Here is a 16805-nt window from a genome sequence, read left to right on the forward strand (position 1 = left end):
AGTAGCAATAAGTAACCCTTTGAATGCTCAGTGATTACCACTTTCTTTTTTCAATTTATTTGACAATTAATCAAAATGAAGATTTCATGATCAAACTGTTGACAAACCCTCAAAGCACCAAATAACACAGAACACATACATCTTCACCTGCTGTGTAAATAAGTTATAATTATAGTGCAATACATATTATGTATAGGCATCATTTTAACAAACATCACTGCATACAAGTTAGTATTAAATATAATTTGAATTAGTGACAGACCGATTGATTGGTCGGCCGATTGATCAGGGCAATAGCATTTTAGATAAACACGTGTCGGTGCCTGGACTCGCAAAGGTCAATAAGTGTCTGCAAACACTTTGTTACATTTTCTATTATCTATGAAATCTTTTTAAATTTAGAAGTAGAGTGCATATCTGCTAAAACAAATAGATAATGCAGATTTAATATTTTTTTGGGAATAATATATTAGCGATAAATAAATGATTATTTAAGTTCAGTAATTTTGTACCCGATGTCTTATTATCAATAAATAATTCTATTTTATCAGATGCAAAAAATAAAAACCACATGATATTAATATTGTATATCGGCCATCAACCACTCTGCTCTCTAAATATTAGCATCAGCACTGGCCATTAAAAAAAACCACCTCGGTCAACCACTAATTTCAAACACCAACATATTTTCAAATCGATACATAGCAATGTATTCAAAGATACAATCAGACATTTAAAAGGCATACCATTTGTCAGTCTTCAATATTCAAAAAATATTTCCCATTTAACACATTTTCATCCAAACCCAAAAAGAATATCACAGCTGAAAGATTCCACAGACCCTTGTAAAAAAAACTGGAAAAGGCATATTCTTCATATTTGATGACTTAAGACAATGGTCTCCCTCGAGCAGAAAGATCACTGGATTATTTGCTGGTTTATTTTTATGTGACTGAATTATTTGTTTTGCTTTCCAAGTTATAACAGGCTGGTTGAAGGGCAAAAATAATCTGACCCCCCACCACCCCACCCCCAGAGCTCCTGAGCAGGTAAAAACAAAACAAGTTGTTCTTGCTTTTCTCTTTCCCTTCTTGAAATGCATCAGTTGTCTTCAAAGAGCACAACATGGCCCTGAAAGTAGCTCACACAACACAATGTTACATTTTCCGGCAGATCTGCAGATATGTAGAACTTGGCAGTTAATATCTGCTGCAACAAATATATAGTCATAAATCAAGTGGTTATGGATAGTAACATGATAATAATAGTCATGTGTTACTAACTGAACTGTTATGAGAGAGCAGCATACTGTGGAAATATGTGTGGTATATGGCTTTAAGGGCACACAGGAATAGCAGAGGTCTGGTCAGGGCTTGGCTTAACAATGCCTTCCCTTTTGCTGAAATCCGTCACAGAGCCTGACAGTACAACTCAGCACGAACGGTGCAGCTCTAAACAGAGATCGAGCCCTCTCTAAAGTTGGTCTTCCCGATCAGAACATTGAGAAGTGTGGCCCTGCCCTCCGCGGTCTCCTTCTGAGCCTGTCTGACGATGTCGCTCAGCCTGTCCTCGTCCTCACGCCCTACGAGGTAGCCCTTACCGCCATAACCGTCTGCCACTGTGTGATAATCTGCAAGAAAGAAGAAGTTTATCAGTTAGCTACTATCCAGACAATAGCCATAAAAGATGCAAAGATGCGACAACCATGGAACATCTTACCTGTAAATGCAAGGCCACATGCAACGTTGCTTCCGAGGATGGGAACCTGCTCTCTAGAGATCTGACTCCAACACGCGTCATTTCCCACCACAGCGATAACTGGAGTCTGGAGGGGAGAAGAATGAATAAAATGTGGAATATTAGAAAAATACTTAATTGTGCATGTTACTTCCACAAAAACAATGCCCAGTCCCGTTAATCTTGTGCTGAGGCCTTTAAAGCCTTTGGCGGGGTATCATTACATTTTCAAAGTTTATTTATCATTAAAGCTACTATGAGTATTTTACATTTTTTCAATGTCCAGCAATAAATTTGCACAGAAGTCTACTGTAGGCTGGTGAAAAAACAGCTTAATGACTACTTAATAGTAAAAGTGATCGAGACAGAAGTTGCTACTTATACAATGTGGTTGTAAGCCTCAGCCAACCAGTGCAGTTTCTGTCATACATGCATACATTTCCAGATTCATATAAGGTCACTGTAACATTTGACCACTCAAAATCTAATCAGTTCATCTTTCAGTCCAAGTGACTACTGATCGAAAGTTGCAGAAACTCCCTCAAAGCGGTTTTGAGATATCACATTCAAGAGGCCAAAAACATCTTGAGAGATCACAGTGACCTTGACCGTTAAACCTCACATGTTTGTGCCAGATGTAATGAAATTACCTTTAAACGTTTCTGATATATTGCTTTGACCTTTTGTGATCTTCGACTACCAAAATCTAAATCAGTTCATTTCTGTGTCCAAGTGTTAACTGTTTTACATTTTTTCCGAATTAAAAAAAATGATTCATGGTTAAAACAGTCCCTTGTAACCGTGTGGGTGAATGTTTGTAGCAAATTTGAAGAGATTCCCTCAAGCGGATCTTAAGATATCACGTTCAAGAAAAACATAAAACAATAGTTCATGGATCAAACAGTCCCTTATAACCATGTGGGTGATTTTACCTTGTGTCTCGTAAACGTGTCAAACTCTGCAACACTGTATCCTAAGGAGCCGTCACCATACACTATCCACACCTGAAAAGTAAACAGAGTAAGTAGCATCTAAATTATAAAAAGGTCAACACTGATCAACAGAGGACCAGAACAATACTTTCACTGGTGACTGTACCTCAGAGTCAGGCCGGCACAGTTTAGCTCCCAGTGCAAATCCTCCTCCAACTCCCAGCGTTCCAAAGGCTCCTACACGATTACAAATTATTACACTATGATTATTGACCTCAGATCTAATTATTTTAACATGGAGGAAAGATGACTGTTGAACAAACTTGAGATTTTTGGTTAACATTAAATAGAAGTGACTACTATTAGTTTTAACAATTTTCTGTGCACTCCTGCAACCTCTTTATATGCAGACAAATAGGCAGAACACTGCCATTTTGAAAAGATTATGTTATATTGCTGAAATTGTAAGATCTCTTCTCTGACATTCAAATGACCAAACAGCCTTTGTTTTAATCACATAAGTGTTTTCACCAACACACACACATCGTTGTGTACAGGAACTTACCTGGATCTAGCCAGCGCATAGGCCCTCTCGGTCTCATTATGTAAGCAGCACTTCCAACAAAATCACCCCCATCGGCAACAATGATGCTGTCCTCTGCCATCAGCTCATCCACACAGTGCAGGACTTTCAGTGGATTTAAGTGGCGGTCTGTCTTCTCATCAGCTTTAGCTCTGGAATAAAAATAAAAGAATGGAAAAAATAAACTCTTTTATGCATAGACTGTATAAAGAAATGGAAGACGCAGCTCCACTTCCTCCCATCCACATCTTGCTCAGGAGCCGGAGTCTGTGCAGTAGCGATCAAATCAGCTAGAGCCTGACGTTACAAGGAATCAACAAATCTCAAGTCAGTCTCAGCTATCAATCATGACCTTTTTACCCAAACTGGAAATATGAACACTTGAAAAATATCAGTGAGATAAAACCTACCTAAAATGACATTGATGTGTACTTTGACTTTTTAGTTTGGTCCAAGGAGATGGGGTTTATGATCTATACTGCAGCCAGCCACCAGATCAAGATGCTTTGGCTTCACTTTTATACAGTTAACGGGTTTATGTGATAGAGACATTTTGTAGTAATTAGACATATTGTTTCTTTTCCCTTTTTAAGATTTCACTAAATCAACACATTTTTATTAATACATACTGCGACAGACAGAGCAGAGACCAGAGATCTTCACCTCTTCTTACCTGTTTGTATTTTCTTTGGTCAAATCTCCCATTTTGAGGCTCTGAGGCCATTCTTCTGGACAGCGGTGACCCTTCAGCCCTTTAGAAAGCTGCACTAAGAATGAACCAGCGTCACCTAAAATACACCAATATTTACATTTTAGACATATAGCGTTTAATGAACGTATCTGTCACAACCTTAGAGACTACAAATCAATATTTTAAGTGCAAGTTTAAAGCCACAAGGCTCAAACAACGCAAACTACTTATTTGATATAGACTGTTAAGTGTACACTGTTAACCCCAGTGACAAAGTTTTCTTTTCTTTTAAATGGCACATTTAGAATGACACAGTAACTTATAAACTATAAACCTGTGTGATGAAGATGATGATGATGATGATGATGGCGGCTTGTGAACATACCCTGAATTGCTATAGTTGGTTTCCAGAACATATCCGAGTTTTTCAGCAGCTGTGATTTATCTCTGTTGACGGCGATGATCTTGCTCCTTCTGTTGAGAACTCTGCCGTAGCTCAGGCGGAAGTCACACACGGTGCCTGAGAACACAACAAACAGCAACACATTTCTTAAGGAACTCTGAATAGTCTGTGACTCTGCTGGCTACTTTAAATACAGTTCAACCTCTACTGTTCAACTAAAACTATAAAACAACTTTCTGAGTCTGTCATTTCAGTCCAAAACAGCTTTTATTCTTTGAAACCTAATAAAAATAAGTTATTGTATGATTATTTATTTATTTATCTATTCTTTTTTTCCATACCTGCTAAAAGCACCAAGTCAGCGTCCTTCAGAGCATCTCTCCTGTTCTGACGGATGTGGATGGGACTGTTTTTACCCAGCATGCCACGAGACATGCCCCCAAGAAAGCATGGGATGCCCAGGTCCTCCAATGCCTTCCTGTAAAGCAGGAAAACATTTTTGACGAGATGAGTGTTCAGAAGGCTGAAGGAAAAACTTGAGTAGCACTTCTTGAACCACTAAACGTTCTAGTTCAGTAAGATACAGGATAGAAAAGTAGAGAGGAGGGGGATGTGAGATATTGTCCTTTACCTAATGTCATCAGCCGGCGTTGGGGGTAGTGTTGCTTGGCTACCGAGCAGAATAACAGGTTTCTTGGCTCGACTCACCAGCTCTATGCACCTTTGTACCTGAATTGTAATGAAAATAATTACAGGGCAAAGCCACATTTAAAACTCTGGTTTTGGACCCTGCAAACAATGAGAGGGTCATCTCATCAAGGTACAGTATTTAGCTAATAATAAAAAATATTAAATATTAAAGAGCACTTGTACCTGATCCTCTGTGGCTTGTGGGATGTCAACAGGAAGCGGCGACGCATCTCTAGTCTCCCAGGCTCCGGCAAACAGGTTCATCAAGTGGTTATTGAGGTACCTGAGGAGAAATCACATCATCACATGCAAAATGTTTGTCTTCACAGTTAAGAGTGACATGAATCGCAGGGAGAGATGGCACTGAAAGTTAACAGTTCTCTAAAAGATCTAACGTACAATGTAGCAAATCTTAGTCTATCAATGTACCAATAAAGTTGCTGATTCTTTTAAGGGGTAGAAGTGTAATTGTATATTATTTTGAAGTCAAATTTATATTCTCACATTGTATACATCTTTTTTTAACAATACATGTTCAGTGTCAACAAGACAGGACAAGCTGATAACATACCATGAGACAATTTTCCCCATCAAGCCCTTGGGAGGGTTCTTAACCCCAAACTCTTTGGATACCAGGTGGTAGGGGTACAGTGTGTCGATGGGGAACTCTATGAAAACAGGACCAGGAGTTCCAGACTGGGCGATGGCCAGGGCCTTCCTCATCGTAGGTACGATCTCTCTGATCGTCCTGATGGATGCACAGAACTTACACAGCGGCTTGAACAGAGACATCTGGTCAATATCTTGCAGCGCTCCTCTGCCCTGTTCCACGAACACAGTTGACGGAGAGGTTAGAAATTGCAGCGGAGAACACCTACAAGTGTGATCGAGTTTTAGGTCATACACTATGACTGACCAGAGTTGAACACAATGCCCTAAAATGAAAACAATTATCTTCTTCTTATATTTCACCTTCATCACAGTTGCATCAGTGTTTAAATGTATTTCACCTGAAGTAGTGTACCAGCAGCTCCGCCTATGAGAAGCAATGGAGATTCAGCCATCTGAGCATTCTTCACCGCCGTCACTGTGTTAGTGAGGCCTGGGCCAGCAGTGACTGCAGCTACACCTACAGTGCCTGGTGGAAAGAGTCAAAATAACTCAGTCTGACTAAGTCTGACTAAACAGTGCTATGCTAGTCTCAGCCAAAACACTGGCACACCTACAAGCCTCTATTAATGCTGTTAATTACACATCACAAAGTCTGCAGCAGGACGGTTCTTTTATGCTCCGCAACCGCATCATGATGTTTGAACACATTTATCCCTGTTACATAAAACTGCACCTGACAGTCTTGCCACGGCATCAGCAGCAAAGACAGCCGTGGCTTCGTGCCTGGTGTCCACGATGCGGATGCCAAGCTTCTCGCAAGCCACCAGGATAGGCGAGATGTGTCCACCGACGAGAGTGAAAACGTACTTGATCCCGTGGGTGCGGAGCACCTCTGCCACGCTCTCGCCTCCATGTCGTGGACTCTGTGTTTCAGTCTGAAATGCATCAGGGGACAGAAGAAAGGTTAAGACATAACACAATATTTAGATAATGCTTCACTTATTTAACAATTTTGAAAACCAGAAAAAAACATAGCTTTTCTCATGGTTAAATAACTGACAATGCAAGGTTATGGCCCCCTCCAGGAGCATTTCAAATAGCCGTTCATAGAATTTAAGTTGGTTCTCATTAAATTAAGAACCCGACTGAGTCTGAGAAAAAACTAAATGTGCCTTCAGTTTTTTTGTGTCCAAACCCAACCTGAGCCTGATGTTTTCCCGGTTACAGGCATGTGCAGTGTAAAAAAAAAAAAATCAAGTAGCTAGGCCCTTATTACCAAAAACTCTTTTGACATCTTTGTTGGTGTCTTCCACATGCATGTCTCTGCTTTTCCATCCACATGTTTTCTTTCTGTTGCTTCATTTCGGTGTTGCATGGTAGAAATTCCATCAATACGACTACTCGATTGCGGTGAATCCTCTAGAGGATCTCCTGCTGCGTTCCCACATCGGCCCCATTCACATCTGGTATTTACATGTGGTTTTTAATGATCTGATCTCAAGTGGACAGCTCCAAGCACAGGTGTGAACACACGATCACGCCAGACTACATTCGGAGGTGGTCTCGGCCACATGTGAAGGACCGCCTACTCAGCTGACATCCTCTGACCAGCTGCAGTTTCACTTAGAATCGAATGCATTATTTCTCTTCTCGTTGGTTTGTGTGTGACCACCACCACCACCATCAACACTGATCGATACTTTCCTTAAATGATGTACGTGTTTGTGTGTATCGAGCAGGGAGGTGAGATCCCGCACACACTCAGAGCTGTCCACTTGTTATTGGATCACAAAAACCACGTAAGAACCAGGCGTGTATCGGGCCTGCGGCTCCTTTGGACTCTCAACCAGGGAGCCAGCTGGAGAAAGTCTGCAGAAGATCCAGAGCCTCTCAGTTGGACATTTGGGTTCACACATACAGCCTCTCTGGAGAATGTCCGAGGGGTCTCTGGAGTTCAGTGCATGTCTGAAAACAGCTTTTTGTAATCAGTTGTTCTAAGGGGCCCCCCTGGAAAATTGCCCACTTTGCCTACCCTGTTGCAACACCCCTGACCCCTGTCTAAAGCCATTCACACTATCTCCTCGCCCCCCCCCTGGTCATTCATATTTCACAATAACCACATATTGTCAGCCTTTGTGCAATCCCACTGACAGTTTGGCCTTTGTGCAATAAAATCCACAGGGCTGGTGAAAGGTCATGCTCGTGCACATCGTCTCACCTTTCACCTGTGACCACCTGCTACGCGCGGGTGGTTGACAGAGAACTGAATTCCGACAAGACATTGCTAACAGGTAATATTCTGTTCAGCATGTCGAGGAAACCTACCTTGTGGAACAGCTGGTAGACTAACCCCAGTTTGTAGGCTGCCAACAGGAGCGCACACACCGCGACGCCCGCACAGCATCCGAGGACGGAGCTGAGGGACTCCATGTTGTCCCAGAGAAGTAAACACTCACCTGAGCTTCACTTAATATCCAAACCTGCCCTCAACTCATCCACTTCAGGATTCAGGCTAAGCTAAGGTACTAACGCTGCTCCCAACAACTGCTACACGGCCATTTTTTAAAAAGCCGTCACTGTCACTGTGAGGTCAGTTTGCATGCACAGAAGCTCCGGGAGACTCTTCAGCAAAGACTCTACTTCCGTGAGTGCTGCTTTGACCTTTTTATACCGTGAACACAGGAACATCACTGGAAACCTTCACTGCTTAAGCTCACTGTGACTACATGTGCAACTTCAAAATAAAGCCCCCAGCTCCATTAAACATGCGACAATAGAGACCATATGCATACATATTTATGTATTCACAAAGAAAATAATATATGACTATTTTCTCGATTTTACCTACTGCGAATTTATTCAAGATTATCCGGTATAATACAGCCTGGTCCTTTATTGTGAAGAAAAAGACGAGTTTATTTCCGGTTACTGGGCGTATCTCAGTTGTCATTGACAAATCAGTGTGTGGGAAATCTAATGTGACAGACAGGCCCTTTGTCCAATCAGAAGCCTGAGGGGGCGTAGTCATACTGTTACCAGTTCAAACTGTCACATTGAATCAGAGCAAACTTCACACTGAGAAAACTAGATGAAGAAGATAATACTTTTTTATTTTATGTTACAGTTTGTGGGCAACAAGATGCAGAATTAATGTAACACTTCACAAAACCTTTGTAGAGAAAAAAAACTTTCTTTAACCAAAAGAATGTTCAAGAATGTCATGGTGAATGATTAATTGTACAGGCAAATGGTAATAAGGTGTATTTCCTACGTGTGTGTGTGTGTGTGTGTGTGTGTGTGTGTGTGTGTGTGTGTGTGTGTGTGTGTGTGTGTGTGTGTGTGTGTGTGTGTGTGTGTGTGTGTGTGTGTGAATAGCACGTTTGTTCTCCCTATCTTCACAGCAGTGTGCAAAAGGGGAGTTTGTAAACATCAATTGTCTTTCCATGGTCAGGTTGTTCGGCAAACAGTATTTTGTCGTCTGGTTTTTGTTCCTCAAAAATAATTATCTGAAAGAGAGCAAAATTGTGCTTGATTTTGTGTGAACATAATCTCTCACAGATTACAGCAAGACAGAAATCAGAAATGGACAAACACCCTAATGTTGCATCGGATCAGGTTTACCTGATTCTCTCCACTTCTGAGCCACGTTCCTGGAAGGTAGAGGAAATGCTGAGGACCGATGAGCCAGTGGCGTCCGAGGTTCTGCCCGTTGACAAACACGAGTCCTTTACCCCAACCCTGTGGATGCATGCACTATAACTGATTAGAATGTGTGTTTGCAAAGTATCAACACCATCACCAAGCATCATAGTATAGCATGACACTCCAAAAAGCATATACTACAACAATTCCCAGTTCCGATATATGTAGTTAACTATGGAATATTGTGGTTTGACTCACAGGAAGTGTGACAAAGGTGTCTGTGGGAGGCCCAGTCACATAGAGTCCGGCCTGGAAAAACCCTGGGATGCAGGGCGACTTGAAGTCAGTCTTCCAATAACCTGAATTTATTAATCTGAAACACGATCAAACAATCAGTTGAAACAAAAATAAATCTGGACATCATCTGGTAAGAATTGACACATCGTGATAGAAATTTGGAAGTAACTGAGTATACTTTGCACTAAGATAGATATAAGGTACAAAGTGTTTTAGGGGGAATCTGTCCTTTCAAATTCAGTTGACCAACCTTTTGATAAAGCCTGGCTTCATATCCAAACAGAAGATGGTAAATCCTCTCAGAGGGAAATGATTCAACAGAATTTCTCCCACAATACCTGTAAAGTATGAGGTAAAAACATGAAGTGTAAACAAGCAGAAGGTACACTGTACACAGACACACTCACACTTGTTGGTGTGCTCTATCTGACATATAGAAGGTACTGCATGGGCGTCTTATAAAACAAAACATGACAAAGGAAGAAGAAAGCCTTCACACAAGAGAGTTACACTAATTATTCATGTTTGAGTTTATATAAGAGAATTCGGTGTCCAAGCAACATCTAGTCTGTTGTGAGGTTTCCTTTGCTAAAATACTTGTGTCCGTACTACATCAGAGGTGCACGGTGGGTAATGGCAGATTCAGATGGTAGGAATGGTGTGAAAGCGATTGAAGGTGGAATACCTTTGCGCTGATCATCCAGAGCTTTCCCGTAGTTCACCCGTCCACAGTTCTCCACAAGAAAACTCAACGTTCTCTCTTGCTTTGTTGCACAAAACCAAGAGACATTTTAGAAAGTTATTAAGCAAAGAAACATTATTAGCACTTATTTATTTGTACTTTTACTTAAAAGTAAAAAACTAAGTGCTTCCTCCACCACAAAAGTCCTTAATGAGACAAAATCATTACCTTTCCATCAGGGAGTGTCAGCTCATGGGTCTTACAGTCCAAACTACCAACAAATTGTCTGTCCACAAAAACCTAGAAAACATTAACAGTCACAGTGACAGGATTAATTATAACCACGTTACCTAGTTATTTTTAAACTATATCATTTGTGTACAGTATGTGTTTCTGGGGTTGATCTGCATGCCCTCACCAGCGCTCTGTCTCTGATGTTGTTCCTGGAGTTGAGGACACCTCCATTGCTGATGGTGGTTTCGTACAGCGTGTAACCGTACGACTGACCGTTGTTATTGTTGACAGGTAGATTCTCCATGTTCACCGGCCTCTCTGACCTGTGAGGCTGCACAGTCAAACAGTGCAACAGATTAGCCTCTGGAAATAACGGTGTGTTTGTGTCATTTTACAGTCCCTGTTTGTGTGAAAATATGCATTTTCACTGAATTTAACTGTACATGCATGCATGAGACTCAAATGTACGTGGAATTAAATCAGTTGTCTAAACAGCATATGTGCACCAATTTAAAAAAAAAAGCTGGTGTGTTCACAAAAGTTGGCATATGATGAAATCTGAGCAGACAAGCAGCAGGTTGCCAGATCTCTTGAAATGGGACACACGGCAGCAGACCAACAGGCTGATAACAACAACATCCTGTCCGTCTGAGGCTCACCACAACTTCTTGCTCTCATCCCAGCAGGGACAGTGTGGTGGAGATTGGATAAAACATTTTCCATCCTGTAGACTATAGAATCAACTGTCACACCTGACAGCTGCTCGGTATATCTGCAGCCCACCTTGTCAGTGAAGTGCAGGCTGTCCCACAGTGACAGGTGCTGCTGGATGACAACAGGGTCGTACACTCTCCTTCCCCTTGGAGATGGCACTTCAGAAAGAGGCTCAGCTGGAACACGAGTTGACAAAAACATTTGCAGTAATTAAGTCTGATTATGACAGACTCAGATGCTCAGAGTAGTGAAGTCATCAGTTGAATTGCTAGGTGTACACAGCTTTCAATCAGAGCATGTGGATGTTAAAAGAAGAGCTTACAGTAGTACTGGCTGAATAAATTCCTCAACAGCTGATATTTCGGGGTGCAGTCTCCAGCCTCGGATAAGGGAGCGTCATAATCTGGAGGGAAAATATTTACAAAAACAGTATAAGGGCTATGTATGTATTGGGGGGAGATCTGTAAGAGCCTTTGCTCTCTAGTCTCAGAGCTCTCATGGGAAGGGGTTATGTCTATACCGACCATAACTGGTGACCTGGGGTTTGTAAGCACCGAGGTCCATCGCTCCATTCATGAAGCCGAAGCTGGTTCCACCATGAAACATGTACAGGTTGATGGAAACACCTCTCTCCAGGATCTCTGACACCACAGCTAGCATGTCTGTCAAGAGGGAGCACAAATCACTGAATAGGTTCCATCCTATTCACGAGAAAGTCTGAAGAAAGTCCGGAGGCTCTCAGTCAGACATTTGCGTTCATGCATACAGCCCCTCCGGAGATAGTCCGGTGGATCTCCAGAGTTCAGTGCATGTCTGAATGCATCTATAGTTTTGTTTACTTATTTCTCGCAGTCCAGTTGATTCAACTCAACTTAAGTAAAGCTATGCACAGTTAGTAAGATGAAAAATAGTTAGTAAGTAATAACTGAGAAGGTTTCTGCCCATTAAATTGATAAATCACCCATGATCACTGACTGTTTGAAATTTTAATCTGTCACTAAATTACACTGGAAGCTACTTTCATCATAGAGAGACTATCTCCAGATTAAAACGTCAAGCTAATTGCTTAGTCTGAATATTTCTAATTTAGATATACTCACAACTGACTTAAGTCAGATAAAATTGTTTTACTTACACAGTGAAAGTTAATGTCTCTTGCCATTTTTAAATTGAAAAAACTTGAGAAATTAAGTAAATGGTTTTACGTGAATTTAACAAGTAGATACAAAGTTAACATAACTTAATACAAATTGTTATATTTAGTCACCTTTTTTAAGTAAATCAACTTTTGTAATTATTACGGTGTTGTAATTAATTAAGCAAAGCATATAGTAATATACAGGCTGGGCCAAAGAGCCACATGCAGTTATGAATGGCTTTATTGTGATTATTGATGATTGAAGTGTTTCTGTACCCTCAGCATTGAACACATGGTGATGCTCTCCCCACACATCAAACCACCCAGACCAGTACTCCATCACCATCAGAGGCTTCTGCGGCTAAACAAAACAGAACACATGTCTGCATTACATACATATTATACTCATCTATCAGAGGCTTTCACAAAAATACAAAATGGACTATTTTCCCCATGGCACGATATATTTACATATGCAAAAGCAGAAATAACCAATAAATGTAATTTACCTGCATGTCAGCCAAGTGCTGGATTGCTCCGAATGACAGTCTCTGAAGGTTTATTGTTTTTAAAACTGAAATGAGAAACATGTTATATACATAGTTCAGTTTCAAGGGCTAAACATTAAAAAGCTTCAAAGTTGGATGTTGCAATCAGGGTTTTCTTTTTATGTAAGTCAAAGGTTACTTCTACCTCCTTCCACTCCTCCATATCTCAAGCCCTCCCAGTTGTCTGATGTCAGCAGGAGCTCACGGATTCCTCTGGTCTGGAGACTCTGCCGTCAGAGGAAGAGAAAAACGTCACACACACAAGAGGGATGCAGAAATATCTGCAGAACGATGTAACATAAACATTTTATCAGCAAAGAAATTGAAATGAATGGACTCACATTCATTATAAAAGACATGTATTTTTCATCTTTTGCATATGATCCATACTCGTTCTCAACTTGCACTGCGATGATTGGTCCTCCATCTTCAAACTTAAAAAACAAAATCAAGGAAAAGTATTTTGTTGCACCATTGACGAAAAATGGATAGTAATAAAAAAAAAAAGAATAAAATGAAAACAGTTATTTGGACTTACCATCAGAGGTTTGATAATTGAGACAAGCTTGTCGAAGTAGAGGTTGACAGCATCTACAAATCCAGGATAAGTTGTCCTCAGCTGCATATCTTTATCTTGTAACAACCAGCTGAAAACAAACAAACATGAGAACAACTCTAGTGGCATACGGCTCGTACAGTAATTGGCTGCATTTTTAGATAATGACCAGATGGTGTTACCTAGGCAACCCACCCAAGTCCCATTCAGCGCAGATATAGGGTCCAGGACGCAGGATGACCCAGAGACCCATCTCTGCTGCTAGACTGATGTAGGCCCTGAGAAAAGAATAGAAAACCTCTGCTTCATTCTGAATACAAAGAGGAGGGGGAAAAAAGATAGAGGGTGCCTTACCTGAGGTCCAGCTGTTCCTGGAAGTTGAATGTTCCTCTCTCAGGCTCGTGCAGGTTCCATGGCACATATCTAAAAAAAAGATGTCTAAAATCCTGATTTTGCCAATGTTTCTATTTCATTTTAGGATACAAACACATTCGATTTAATCTGATCTGTGTTGGAACAGTGAAAATCCTGCTGTGTGAGTCGTGTTACAGTGGAAGCCTACGTTGTGAGAGTGTTGAGGCCACAAGCCTTCATTTTCAGCAGCCGGTCCCCCCAGTATGCTCTGGGCACACGGAAATAATGGATGGAGCCTCCCAGGATGCGAAAGGGCTCTCCCTCCAGAGTGAACTGATCCGAATTCGCCCTCAGACCCTCCGAACGACTCATTCTCCTCACTTCAGGGTGGTGATGGGAACTGTTTTATAAAATAGAGGTCCAGTCTTTGAAACAAGTCTGTGTTAGATGATTATATTCAAAAGTGTAAAGTATTTAACATTTAAACCTATACGTAGTAAATCTTTACAATCTGTAAATCATTAATCTGTCATATTGTACATACAAATGGATAAAGATTGTACAAAATAAATTAAGCACAATAAAAGCAAAGCCTTACCCAGGGTTATCATGAAAGTCCAGATGCATTACTGTCGCAGCTGTACCATTGTAAAGGAGGACGGTGCTGGGAGGCCTCAAACTCTGTAGATAAGGGAAACTATTGTCGTTTCAGAACAAAAATATAATAGTGCTTTGTCTAACTGTCTCTCTCTCTCTCTCTCTCTCTCTCTCTCTCTCTCTCTCTCTCTTTCAGTGTGTGTGTATGTGTGTGTGTGGCAGTCAGAGAATGCAGGCATCACATTGCATTATACTGTATTGCATTATATGTTGGCTTCATGGCATAGTATACAACTCCTGCGTAATGTACTAATGCCATCTAGTGGGCCAAGTCACAGTCTACAGACAAGGGACCGTGTGCGACTGTAGTCTTACTAGTGTACAGCTTATATATTGTACAACTTATATATACTATATGTACTACAATGTATCCGTATTAGATGTCCCACTAGCACCAGCTTCTCAGACCAAAACAAAGCCTTTTGCCAAACCTCTGACCTCGCTTCAACCACAACTCCCCTTTTCCTCCATGTTCTCAGCAAGGATTTGCAAGGATGCCGCCATCTTGTGCTTTTGATGTCTTGCCAATACACACTAGCACGAGTCAATCTCAGCTGTCAATCATGACATTTCACCCCATTTTAGTGTTATCAAATGAAAGTCAAACTAATAGAAATTTGAACATACATCAGTGTAGAACTACCCAAACTGTAAATAACCATTTTTGAGAATACATTTTTTCGTATATACTCTGACTTTTTTTTAGATTCATGTCCAGTATGTTAACGTGGAAGAGGCAGGGTATATAACCTATACTGCAGCCAGCCATCAGGTGGCAATCAAGATGATTCAGATTCACTTTTGGGAAGCTGTCATGTCATCCATATATCTACGTACAGTCTATGCCAGAGGTAGCCAACACGGTGCCCGCAAGGCATGCTCTAAATTAAAAAAAGAAAAAGAAAAAACAATTTTAAAATGAAGGAAAAAAAGAAAAACTGAAATTTGAAATAAAAAAAAAAGTCAAACCGCCATCTCACTCTATGCTGAGACAAGCTAGCGGGAGCAGCAATGATGGCGAGCTAGATGTGTTTTTTACCCCCAAACTAAAGAAAACATGGCAGAAAAGCGAAAGAAAACATACTATTTTCATAATGATTGGGAGGAAGAGTTATTTTTTACGACAGTGAAAGAAAAATGTGTTGCGACGGCAAAGCGGCACAATGTGGAGCAGTGGTCGCCAACCCGTCGATCGCGATCTACCGGTCGATCTCCCAGTCTTCACTGTCTGTCCCCCAACTCTCTGGACTCACTGGCTGTCTTCGCGCCGCAGATCAGCTGTGTGTCGGTTGTCTGTTTTTCACACGCGCTGTGTGTCCGCTACTGGTGTCTGAGCTGCTGGTTTATCTCCTGCATTTCCTTCAATACAAGTCGGATTATGTACGAGACTAGATGTCAGGACTCTACGGTATGAAGATGCGCATCTTTCGGTCTGTCGATAACAATCAAAGCCCCGTTGGAACAAATGAGTGGATTCAGAATGTGAAACGCTGGAGTGCTTTTACTTTGAAACGTGTTCAGAAAGTGTTGTAAATACATTTGTGTCATAGACAGATAAACATTTTGGTTCACAGCAGAATAAACAGAGAAAATGATCTTTCACCTGAGTTTTAATGCTTATCTGATGAATTTATGTCACAAACAAATGGTTGCAACACTTTCTGTAAGCCTTTTCAAAAATAAAAGCACTCCAGAGTTTGTTAATGATATCCATTCCCTTGTTTAAAAAGGTTTTTTTATTGTGAAATATTTGCAGGAGTGGAAAGATGCACGGCTTCATACTGTGTAGTACTGGTATTTATGTGAGTACAAGGGACTTCTTTCATACAAGGCAATAATCATATTTGTGGCCATATTCAAATCAAAACCTACATGTAACAACATTGTGCTGCAGTAGCAGCTCCTCTGCAGAACATGATGTGGAACTGAGAAGCTACATATTTTGCATTGTAAATATGAATTGATATTAATTTGAATATTGTCATTGAATAGAAAAAGTTGCACAACTGCCTCTCTTTGTGTATATTTATTTCTTGTACATTCAGCCTTTAACAGAAATTGCAAAAAAATAATAAATATGACCCTCCTAAGTGGTTTTTTTGGAAGATATCAGGGTGGTAGCTCTCGGCTTACGTTTGGAATTAAAAAGTGCTCTTGGGCTCGAAAAGGTTGGTGACCATAGACTCTATGGTCTACACATCTTCCCACTGTACAAAAATGATGCCTTGATAGCCTGGATAAGGTTGTCACACACACTGAGAACATGGATGGTGGCTAGCATGATCAGTTAGTTGTATGTGTTTGCTATACACAACAGACATATTTATAATATAGG

General features: G+C 40.8%; 2 protein-coding genes across 2 annotated transcripts; both read right to left on the reverse strand.

The window, feature by feature from the left end:
• Positions 1–31: 31 nt before the first annotated feature.
• On the reverse strand, positions 32–8359 carry ilvbl (ilvB (bacterial acetolactate synthase)-like). Its single transcript, XM_035155073.2, has 14 exons — positions 7974–8359; positions 6382–6583; positions 6047–6174; positions 5608–5858; positions 5220–5319; positions 4978–5075; positions 4688–4824; positions 4329–4463; positions 3926–4040; positions 3235–3404; positions 2836–2906; positions 2670–2741; positions 1720–1825; positions 32–1630 (listed from the first exon to the last, which is right to left on the reverse strand). Exons 1-14 carry the CDS (start codon positions 8076–8078, stop codon positions 1452–1454), a joined length of 1869 nt encoding a protein of 622 aa, XP_035010964.1. The 5' UTR covers positions 8079–8359; the 3' UTR covers positions 32–1451.
• A 380-nt stretch (positions 8360–8739) lies between these two features.
• glb1l2 (galactosidase beta 1 like 2) lies at positions 8740–14513 on the reverse strand. Its single transcript, XM_035154721.2, has 19 exons — positions 14412–14513; positions 14022–14213; positions 13814–13882; positions 13642–13737; positions 13442–13550; positions 13245–13337; positions 13049–13130; positions 12865–12929; positions 12632–12716; positions 11742–11879; positions 11540–11620; positions 11287–11393; positions 10688–10834; positions 10498–10569; positions 10273–10351; positions 9838–9925; positions 9549–9663; positions 9270–9386; positions 8740–9154 (listed from the first exon to the last, which is right to left on the reverse strand). The coding sequence occupies exons 1-19, from the start codon at positions 14438–14440 to the stop codon at positions 9044–9046; spliced, it is 1875 nt and encodes a 624-aa protein (XP_035010612.1). The 5' UTR covers positions 14441–14513; the 3' UTR covers positions 8740–9043.
• Positions 14514–16805: the final 2292 nt, after the last annotated feature.

The sequence above is a fragment of the Hippoglossus stenolepis genome, chromosome 4, assembly GCF_022539355.2.
Source record: "Hippoglossus stenolepis isolate QCI-W04-F060 chromosome 4, HSTE1.2, whole genome shotgun sequence".
NCBI lineage: Eukaryota > Metazoa > Chordata > Actinopteri > Pleuronectiformes > Pleuronectidae > Hippoglossus > Hippoglossus stenolepis.